General features: G+C 30.6%; 1 protein-coding gene and 3 non-coding genes across 4 annotated transcripts; all 4 read left to right on the forward strand.

Annotated features, from left to right (window-relative positions):
- Window positions 1-633: 633 nt before the first annotated feature.
- Window positions 634-2,651, forward strand: LOC107019119 (peroxidase 3-like). The gene is made up of 4 exons (XM_015219694.1): window positions 634-883; window positions 983-1,180; window positions 1,634-1,796; window positions 2,083-2,651. Exons 1-4 carry the CDS (start codon window positions 680-682, stop codon window positions 2,499-2,501), a joined length of 984 nt encoding a protein of 327 aa, XP_015075180.1. The 5' UTR covers window positions 634-679; the 3' UTR covers window positions 2,502-2,651.
- A 3,844-nt stretch (window positions 2,652-6,495) lies between these two features.
- LOC114077404 lies at window positions 6,496-6,604 on the forward strand. Its single transcript, XR_003578710.1, has one exon. It is a non-coding gene; the product is annotated as a small nucleolar RNA Z157/R69/R10 (small nucleolar RNA).
- Window positions 6,605-6,742: 138 nt separating this feature from the next.
- Window positions 6,743-6,829, forward strand: LOC114077405. The gene has a single exon (XR_003578711.1). It is a non-coding gene; the product is annotated as a small nucleolar RNA R11/Z151 (small nucleolar RNA).
- Window positions 6,830-6,873: 44 nt separating this feature from the next.
- LOC114077406 lies at window positions 6,874-6,992 on the forward strand. The gene has a single exon (XR_003578712.1). It is a non-coding gene; the product is annotated as a small nucleolar RNA Z152/R70/R12 (small nucleolar RNA).
- The last annotated feature ends 4,202 nt before the right edge of the window (window positions 6,993-11,194 follow it).

Below are 11,194 nucleotides of genomic sequence, written 5' to 3' on the forward strand. Positions count from 1 at the left end.
AGTGCAATTTTATAAATAAATAATTCTTTTTTTAGAAATTATGCTAAATACACCAAACCAACAATGCATAAGAAATTACGTTTACATAACTAATCTCAGCACATAACTAATATCAGCATTACTAATACACCATATTCAATATTATTATTACACGCCTTACTAAATGACTCCTGGTGGTTGGTCAAGAAACAAGTTATCCATATATTAGTGTATAACTTATATGACGTTTGGTAAGTAAATATGAAATAAGTTTTTCGTATATATAATTAATAAAACGTTTGGTTGACATTTTAAAAGCTCACATAATTAATAGTACATGTATAAATTATCAAAAAAAAAAAAAATATATATATATATATATATATATATAAAATATTATTTTAGATAGAATAGTAAATGGAATACCTAATAAACGTATAATCAATACATTGATAACTATTCCATGCATAGCTACTCTAACCAATATACCAAATGACCCTGAAGTGCATTTATGCATAAAAGAGACAGACTGTACCTAATTGCGATTCAATCAAATCAATAGAAAATACTTAAATATGCACATGTTAGTTAGCTTTGTCAAAGCCTAATGCCTATAAATTTCCTCTTGGGAGTTGATGTGTGTATAACACAAACATAGTGAAAAAAAATAGTTTCTATCTATTTGAAGATAAGAAACAAAATGGCTACATTTGTGTATTTGTGTCCTGTAATATTGATGTGTTTCTTAGTGTCTAGCCATGCTCAATTACAACAAAACTTTTATGCCAAGAGTTGTCCAAAAGCAGAAAAGATCATTTTAGAGTATGTCCATAAACACATTCCAAATGCTCCATCTCTTGCTGCTGCCTTAATCAGAATGCATTTCCATGATTGCTTTGTCAGGGTACGTAATACGTAATTATTAATTACATCTGTTGTTTCAATGTATATGTCTTACTTTGTCAGGATGAGAATCAATTAATTGTTTTTGTGGTGATTGTAGGGATGTGATGCATCTGTGCTCTTGAATTTCACTTCAAGTACAGGAAACCAAACTGAAAAAGTTGGTGCTCCAAATTTAACACTTAGAGGTTTCTCATTCATTGATAATGTGAAGAAATTAATTGAAGATGAATGTCCTGGAGTTGTCTCTTGTGCTGATATTGTTGCCTTAGTCGCTAGAGACTCCGTTGTCGTCACAGTAAGACAACAACTTCAACATTACAATTTATTTTAGGGAAAAATGACAAATATACCTCCGAACTATTTTAAATGGTATGCAGATACCCTCCGTCAACGTAATCTATTGGGACATTGGTGCGCCCGTCATCTAAAAACAAAAGCATATATACCCTTTATACTAACGGACATACACGTGTGATAATCTTATCTACAAATCTGACATTTAATAAATATCGGATCGACGAATAAGATTGTGTAATGTGTCCCTATTTAGTCTTCCATTAAAGTGAAGGGTATATATGCTCTAGTTTTTGAACGGCAGGGGTACCAATGTCCCAAAAACATGATACAAGATATCTGCATATATATCATTTACAATAGTTTTGAGATATATTTGTCCTTTTTTTCTTTTATTTTATATGTTATGTTTGACCATTTTAATTTTATATTTTTGGGCATGATATATATATAGGGAGGTCCTTCATGGAGTGTACCAACAGGAAGAAGAGATGGAAGAATCTCTAATGCTTCAGAAACCTTAACAGACATTCCAGCTCCAACTAGTAACTTTTCAACTCTCCAAAATGATTTTGCTAAGAAGGGTCTTGACCTTAAAGACTTGGTCTTATTATCTGGTAAAGTCAAAATTATTTTACTATTTTATTTTATGTGACAAATTATTGAGTACGAAATTTAAGAAATGAAAAGACTACTCTTGCAAGTTTATAAAAGAACTCCACATATTAGAAATAAGAAAAAGGTCATGTAAAATGAAACAAATGTTTATATTTTGGTCCTACCTGTAGGTCTTGAATATAATGTTAAGGACCAATCGTACTTACAAGTTAAAAATTGTGACTATACTCCTATATGCACCACTCTATGGGTCTTACCGATAATTACCATTGTCAAATATTTCAGGTGCTCACACCATTGGAGTCTCTCATTGCTCGTCATTTTCAACGCGTTTGTATAATTTTACTGGAACTTTTGGTACTGAAGATCCATCTCTAGACAGTGAATATGCAGCTAATCTTAAGGCAAATAAATGTAAATCAATTAACGATAACACAACAATAGTTGAAATAGACCCAGGGAGTTTCAGGACATTTGATCTTAGCTATTACAAGCTTTTACTCAAGAGGAGAGGACTCTTCCAATCTGATGCAGCCCTAACAACAAGTACAACAACAAAGACATACATTGAACAACTTGTCGCGGGATCACTTAAAGAGTTTTATGCTGAATTTGCTCAATCGATGGAGAAAATGGGAAGAATTGAAGTTAAAACAGGTTCTGATGGTGAAATTAGGAAGCATTGTGCTGTTGTGAATAGTTAAGAGGAGTCTTTGGTTCTTTTGGTTCCATCATTTTAAGTTGCTATATGTATCATTGTTTCTTCATCATGTTCATTTTGTAATTAGTCCTTTTTTTGTTTGTTTGTAATATTCATTTCTATTTGCTAACTTGATGGTTGTTTAAAGGCATAATACATAAATGTACATTTTAACTTGGCTTCAAATTACATTTATGCCCTTCAATTTGATGTGCACAAATAGACACTTAAACTTTCATAAAGTTAAACAAATTGACACACATGTCCTACATGTCATCCTACATGTCATTTTTTGTCCTATGTGGTGTCCTACGTGTATTGTGTCATATAGGACTCATGTGTTTATTTATTTAAAAGTTGGATAGTTAAGGTGTCTGTTTGTGCATTATGAAAGTTGGAAGTCAAAGTTAAAATTTGAAACCAAGTTTAGGGTCCAATATATGTATTATACCGTTGTTTAAATAAAGGTAGCCCTTTAAATGTGTTTATTTTTTCTGCTTAAAGATCTTCAATGGGTCTGAAAGGGTTTGAATTAAAAAAAATGTTATGAAATTTAAATAAAAAAATAATGACTAATAAAGTCTAAAAGTAAAAAGTGTCTAGGAAATTATATAATTTTCGGGAAAGGGTCAAAATACTCTTAAACTATCCGAAATAGCTCATAATTATTTTTAAACTATATTTCGGCTAAAACCTAACTTTCTCGTCAAATTACTGGATCAAAAGTGTCCTTCTTATAACTAACGAAAATTGTTAAATGCCATGTGGATACCACATTGCACGTCAGTAGGGTCCCATTGTCATATAGACTAAAAGGGAAAAGGTAAAAAATACACTTAAACTATCTGAAGTAGCTCATATTTATCCTTGCACTATATTTCCGCTTAAAACTACCATTTTCGTCAAACTATTGAGTCAAAAGTGTCCTTATTAATGGAAGTTGTTAAATGTCATGTGGATGCCACATTGCACGCCAATAAGGTTTCACTGCCACATACACTAAATTCCTAAATCTTAATTACTCGAACACCCTCATTTTAATTATTTTCCAGAAACGGTTTCACCTTTTCTCCCTCATTTTGCGGCTAGGGTTCCACAGTTTTCTTATCGCTGGGTTTCAAAGTGGATATTTGTGGTTGTAGGTTAGTAAATATCTTTTCTTATTTTATTATGTTTACAACCACGATTATCCACTTTGAAATCCAGCTTTGAAGAAAACTATGAAACCCTAGCCGTGAAATCAGGGGAAAATTATGAAATCCTTACTATCATACTTTGAAATAAGTAACATAATAAAATAAGAAAAAAGATTTACTAAACCACGAATATACACTTTGAAATCCACGCCCAAAAAAACTATGAACCTCTAGCTGCGAAATGAGGGAGAATGGGTGAAATGGTTTTTGGAAAATAATGAAATAAAGGGGGGGGGGGGGGGAGAGAGTAATTAGGATTTAGGGATTCAGTCTATGTGGCAGTGGAACCCTATTGGCATGCAATGTGACATCCACATGGAATTTAAAAACTATCATTATTAAGAAGGGTATTTTTGACCCAATAGTTTGACGGCAAGGATAGTTTTGAGTAGAAATATAGTTTAAGGATAAATATGAGCTATTTCGGATAGTTTAAGGGTATTTTTTTTACCCTTTTCTGTTTAGTCTATGTGGCAGTGGAACCTTATTGGCGTGCAATGTGGCATCCATGTGACATCCACATGACATTTAACAACTTCCGTTAATAAGGACATTTTTGACCCAATAGTTTGACCGAAAAGGAAATTTTGAGACGAAATATAGTTTAAGGATAAATATAATCTATTTCAAATAGTTTAAGGGTATTTTTTAATATGCCCTTTAACTCGGCCTCATATTACATATACACCCTCCAACTTTGGATCTGCACAACTAGACACTTTAATGTGTATAAAGTTGAACATATAAACATACATGTCCTACATGGAATCCTTCATGACAGTTTGTGTCCTACGTGGTGTCCTACATATATTATGTCACGTATGACTTGTGTATTTACTTGTTAAATTTTATACAAGTTAAAGTGCTTACTTGAGCACACCCAAAGTTTGAGGAAGTAAATGTAAAATGAGGTAAAGTTAAAAGCATTTATATATTATGCCTATAAATTTTTTTTTATAACAATTCAAATTTTTATCAGATATTCTGAAAATTTAATACAGTATTTCACTTTTGGCAAAAAATATTACATCAATACACACTTTTGTAATTGAAAATTTTTCTACACATTTATATTTAATTAGACCAAACTTTTCCATATTGTTAGGGTCAAAGTCTATTAATAATGAACAATTTTATTGAGATTTCAAATTTAAATAATCTAGTTATTTTTTTAAAAACATTAGAAAACAAATATTTAGAAATTGAATGCATCCTTTTTTTTGTCAATGACAAAAAAATAATAATTTAAATGACAAATATTATAATGAGTGTATACAAATAATATAAATCCTACTAATTTAAGATTTTAGTTACATGAATTTTCCTGAGTTTTTAAAACTATCATTCATGCTAAATTTCAATTTCAGATATCTATATCTCGGATATATAGGATTAAAATTAATTGTAATATATTCTAGATACATGGTATTTAAGTGGATTTGTATGTATCTTGGATATAATGACTCTCTAACTCGCCTCTCACCTATCTCACTCGTTTTTCTTCCTCTCTCCCCTCTTGCTTTCTCGCTCACCTCTCTCATTACGTATCTATATTTCATAATATCTATGGTATCTCATGTACATGTATCTAGTATGAATCACATGTTTCTGGGATACACTGACTCTCTTGTTCGCCTCCCTCCTATCTAAAATCGCCTCTCTCCTCTTCGTGCCTCCTTTCTCCCTATATGTTTGCACTTCATTTTGTATCTGATAGCAAATTAAAAGTACATATATCTAAATATATCTTACTTCAAATCTAGTATGATATTATCAGATAATATGTAGTTATTTCAAACTATAGAGATAACTAGGGTTGTTCATGGTTATGCTTAAAAAATTAAATTGAACCGCAATTCGAATCAAACCAATTAAAAAAATCAATATTTGATTTGATTTGATTTTAAATATTGAAAACCAGTACTATTTAATTTGGTTTTGATACTAATAATAAATAACCGCAAAAATAATCCAATCAAACCGAGAAAGGTATGTGTAAATTTTATAATTATTTATATATTATTCTTAAATAAAATATAAATATTTTGTTAAAATTTAATTAACTTAAATCTTTAACCTTATCATTTTCTCAAGTCCAACCGTTAAAATTTAATCCAATTATTACAGCCCTAAGTTCAAGTCCGTCGAAATTCATTATTTTAGTCTTTACCTACTCTACCTCACATAAGATAATCACATTCTTAATTGTATTACTTTGTTAGTGTAATAATTCTAGTATTGCTCAATTGAATCCACAATAGTATTCCAGTGGATTATTCATGTACTATCTGTTTGTGTTTATCGAGATATCCATGTCCTCAAAAAATTTATTACTTTCAAATAGAAATATTACAAAAAAATCGAAACCAAACTGACAATAACCAAAAGGATGGACGTTAATTTTTTCATTTGATTTTGGAAATTTAAAAATTAATTGAAATAATTTAATTTTAATTTTAATCAATAACCGATCTAAACTGAACCATGAACAGCCTTAGAGAGAAGTCTAATAAAAATATACTATGAATGTATGTGTGATTAGGTAGTTTCTCCATTATTTTACAACTTTAGAATGTGCAGAAATAATAGTAGTTAATGGGCCTTATTGAGTCCAAAACCTTGAACACTATTTGATCCAAAAAGAAATAAATTCAAGCTGGCCCATCAAAAAACCTTGTTGTAACGCCCCACTATAACCCTAGCAGCTAGCACCATGAAATCTATATATTATTCCTCTCTTCATCTTCTTTTATCATCTTCTCTTAAATTATTTTCTCTGTTTCTATTGTGTTGTTTATTAAATTTTGTGCGGTGATGAAGCAATTTGTGGACTAGAGTTTCTGATCATTTTAGGGGGTTTTTCGAATCCCTAAATGATTGAAGACAAACCCTTGGCTGTCTGAGCATACTAATCTTCATAAACTTGTTGTTTGTTTTCTTTTCAATTTTCAATCAAACCCTGGGCTGTCTGAGCATACTAATCTTCATAAACTTATTGTTTGTTTTCTTTTCAATTTTTAATTTTGTTTTCTTTTCAATTTTTAATTTGGGGCTTATGATGATAACTATAATTATCTTAGCGGATTTCAGTGAGATTTTATTATCAATGATCTGATTGTTACACACACTGAAGCTCTCCATTTTTTCTTTATCAAATAGTCAAATTAGTTTATCTTTTCTAATGCTGTGATGAGGTGAAACACTATATGGTGTATTAGGGCAGTGGAATTAGAAGGTTATTTTTATAGCTTTCTCCGTGAGCCTATTTTATTAAACGACTTCTCCTTCCACCGAGCATTATGATAATCGTATTAGAGTTTGATTACTTTAAATTTGTGTGATTTTTCCTAAGAAAAAAAGGCAATAAATTAGAGTCTCTGGTATGCTTTGTTAATAGTGTATACAGCGCTGTACGTTGCCAATAATGAAACGGGGTGGAGATTCTAGCACTAACACTATTTTCAAGTGTTTGTGTATTCAGATGCCTCTACATTATTTTTACAAGATAATAAAGTTTAGTCAATAGTTTATATTAAGATTTCATGTTATTTTAGTGTAGATTCCATTGAAGATAATTTAAAAATTTACAGACTAAATACATACTATTTGAATGTTAGTGTCTATTTTTTTCTTTGTATAATTAAAAAGAATAATATAAACTCAATTTTAATATGTTCATGAAAGTATTATGGCTAAGCAAGTTTATGTGATAATTGTTGGTATAAGGAGTTATAGATTGTTTTAAGAACTAGGAGCTCTTTATTTTTTTTATTATAAATAAATAACCTTTTTTGTACACTTATCTACGGTAATTTAATTGATGAAAATTTTTAAATAATTAATGAAATTAATAATTGATGGGTTAAGTTTGCAATTTATTTAATATTCTATATTGTTTTAATTATATATATTAGAATAAGTTGATAAAATTTATTACTTTTAAAAATAATAATTATTATGTATAAACAAGTCATAAACCCTACTAATTTATTCTAATATATATAAGTAAAATTATTTATATATTAAAAATAAGTTAGTGGGATTTATTACTTTAAAAATAATAATTATTATGAATTAAAAGGAGTGAATTTTCATTAATTTATTCTAAATATATATGGATATTTAATATATTTATATAAAATAAATTATGAATTTGACCCATTAATTATTAATTAATTAATTATTTAAAAATATTAAAAATGTTTTTTTCATAAAAGAAAGAGTCTTAGTTTTCAAAACTACTACTTGTAACGGATCTCGGCTGTGACTTTATTAGCGTTTTAGACAAGGCTTGTAATTCTAATTTGAGTAGTGTCTATTCATGGGTTAAGTGTCGGTGTAATTATTTGTTTGGTAGTTTCGAGAACTTGAATTATTTCTTTTAAAAAAGACTTTTTTCTATAAAATTTTAAATGAATATTTTGGACTATTCGTTTATCCATGATTATTATATTGACTAGTATTTTCTTAAATAATTAATTTAATTGATAATTAATATGGCACATTTGAAATTTATTTAATATCCTATACTATTTGGCTCATATATTAGAATAAGTTAGTGCCAAGTAATATATCGTATTAAATAAATTTTAGATTTCATCCATTAATTATTATTTAATATTTTAATTATTTAAATGAATATTTATCAATTAATTATAGATAGTTAAGCGAATAATTTAAAATCCTCAATTTAAATAAATGGAAGGATAAAAAAAAGTGTTCAGTTTTAAAATGACCTAGTTACAGTGGACAAAAGCAGACTTAAGAGATTGGACCAATGGCAAGCCGTTTGAGGTCTGGCTGATTGTAATCTTTAGGATGAAGTTATCAATGATTAGGTTAAAATATGTAATGAAGACATGTAAAAGTAATTTATATATTAATTTAACTATAGACAAATAAAAATAAATGGAGAAAATATTATGAATCTTTTTTGATATCGCACATGCGTGGGCAATTTGACTTGTGCCTATCAATTGGGTATGACTACTAGATTAGATAGACCATGTACCTGGCATATGGTTGGATGTTATGGCCTATTTATTGGCATAGACATAGTTGGCTTTGGATGGATTTTGTTGGCTATGTGTTTGTGTGCTTCTTTGTGATACAAATTTGAATACAAAAGTTGAGAAGTAATTGTTGAGCATGCCTCTGTTGTTTATTTTCATATGCTTGTCTAAGTGTTAACTAGATTGAATGGGGAATAATGAAACTGTCACGATCCAAGCCTATATCCTCGACGTGATTGACGCTCAAGAACTATTGTTAGTCCCAAACAAATTCTTATCTAGGCTGATTAGTCCGGTCACAATTATTTTGAATGATCTCCGTGTTGTTAGGGCACAAAATGATGTTGATGTTGCGGAAGCTGAATATATAGGGAGTGATGGAATCACAACTGATATATCTAAATGTAGCTAATAAATAGTAAATGAGACAACAACAAAAAGAACACCAGGAATTAACGAGGTTCAGCAAACTTTTGTTTTCTTTTGCCTACTCCTCGGACACAACCAACCAATATTTATTTCACTCCAAAAGAGTATAAGTGAAATAGTACAAGAGAGAAAGATGAACAAATGCCTTAGGAGATGAGGAGACAAGTTAGAGGTGTATTACAAATGAATTAGGAGCTACCTATTTATAGGAGTGAATTCTTTCTATTGATGTTATCCATGACATCACAATATGTCAAAATGTCAAGATTTACCTTGTGAAATCAATTTATGGTTCTCCTAAATTTCACCTACAAAAGGTGCTATCTTGACTTTTCTACCAATGAAGAATTATCCTCCTAACTACCATATCTTCTCATTAATACATTTTTGAATCTTGTCAAATTTAACAAATCTCCACCTTGGCAAGATTCCATTTTCAACTTTCTCTCAACAACAATTTTGATTGTGTCTTCAACCTTAATCTTTAATGTTCAACAATGTTGATCAAGTTCAAACAATGTTGAAACTTGACCGCAGTCACCACTTTTGTCAACATATCGGCAGGATTATCTGTAGTATGAATTTTCTGCATTATGACTCCACCATCTTCTATTATTTCTCGTATGAAATGATATCGGACGTCAATGTGCTTCGTCCTTGCATGATAAACTTGGTTCTTTGCTAATTGAATAGCACTCTGACTATCACAAGATATTGTGATTTCTTCTTGTCCAATACCAAGCTCTCTAAGCAATCCTTGAAACCAAATTGCTTCCCTCGCAGCCTCTGTAATTGCCATGTACTCTGCCTCAGTGGTAGACAAAGCAACTGTTGACTGCAAAGTAGACTTCCAACTAACAGGTGCATTTGCAATAGTGAAAACATAACCAGTAGTTGATCTTCGTTTGTCCAAATCACCTGCATAATCTGAGTCACAATATCAAACAAGATATTGACTATCTTTCTGCTCGAAAACCAAACCAACATCTATAGTATTATGAATATACCGTAGAATCCATTTTACAGCCTGCCAATGATCCTTTCCAGAATTGTGCATGTACCTGCTTACAACTCCAACAGCGTGTGAAATATCTGGCCTTGTGCAAACCATTGCATACATCAAGCTACCAATAGCATTAGCGTATGGTACTCTTGACATATATTCTCGTTCAGCTTCATTATTAGGTGACATAGCATCACTAAGCTTAAAATGAGGAGTAAGCGGAGTGCTAATCGACTTCGTTTTTTTATTCATATCGAATCGCTTTAATACTCTCTTCAAATATTTCTTTTGAGATAAATAGAGTTTCTTTGAATGTCTATCTCTTTTTATCTCCATGCCAAGAATCTTCTTTGCCTCACCCAAATCCTTCATCTCAAACTCCTTTCTTAGTTGAATATTTAACTTCTCAATTTCCTCTTGACTCTTAGAAGATATCAACATATCATCATCATATAGGAGAAGGTATATAAAGGAATTGTCTTCAAGCTTGCGCAAATACACACAATGATCGTATTTGTTTCTTATGTACCTTTGCTACAACATAAACTTGTCAAATCGTTTGTACCATTGTCTAGAAGATTGCTTCAATCCGTACAATGATTTTTCAAGTTTGCACACCATTTTTCTTTTCCATCAACTTTGAATCCTTCTGGATGAGTCATGTAGATTTCCTCTTCCAAGTCTCCTTGTAAAAGTGCAATTTTTACATCCAACTGAACTAGTTCCAAATTTAACTGTACTGCCAAAGCAAACAAAACTCTAATGGAGGAGTGTTTCACAACTGGAGAAAACACCTCATTATAATCAATTCCCTCCTTTTGAGCATATCCTTTGGCCACCAATCTTGCTTTGTAGAGAACATCTTCTTGGTTAGGAAATCCTTCTTTCTTTGCAAATACCCATTTGCACCCAATTGCTTTCTTGCCCTCCGGGAGATTGACCAATCTCCATGTATGATTCTGATGAAGGGACTGCATTTCTTCACCATGGCAATCCTCCACTTATCTTCTTCTGAACTTTGGACTGCGTCTTTATAACTGATATGAATGTCATCAGC

This window comes from Solanum pennellii, chromosome 5, assembly GCF_001406875.1.
Source record: "Solanum pennellii chromosome 5, SPENNV200".
NCBI classification, from domain to species: domain Eukaryota; kingdom Viridiplantae; phylum Streptophyta; class Magnoliopsida; order Solanales; family Solanaceae; genus Solanum; species Solanum pennellii.

Excerpts from the sequence above, each read along its gene's own strand:
- LOC107019119 (XM_015219694.1), top strand. The coding sequence starts at position 680 with ATGGCTACATTTGTGTATTTGTGTCCTGTAATATTGATGTGTTTCTTA. Across the intron at positions 884-982 it reads TCCATGATTGCTTTGTCAGG|GGATGTGATGCATCTGTGCT; the intron begins GTACGTAATACG and ends TGGTGATTGTAG. Across the intron at positions 1,797-2,082 it reads AGACTTGGTCTTATTATCTG|GTGCTCACACCATTGGAGTC; the intron begins GTAAAGTCAAAA and ends CAAATATTTCAG.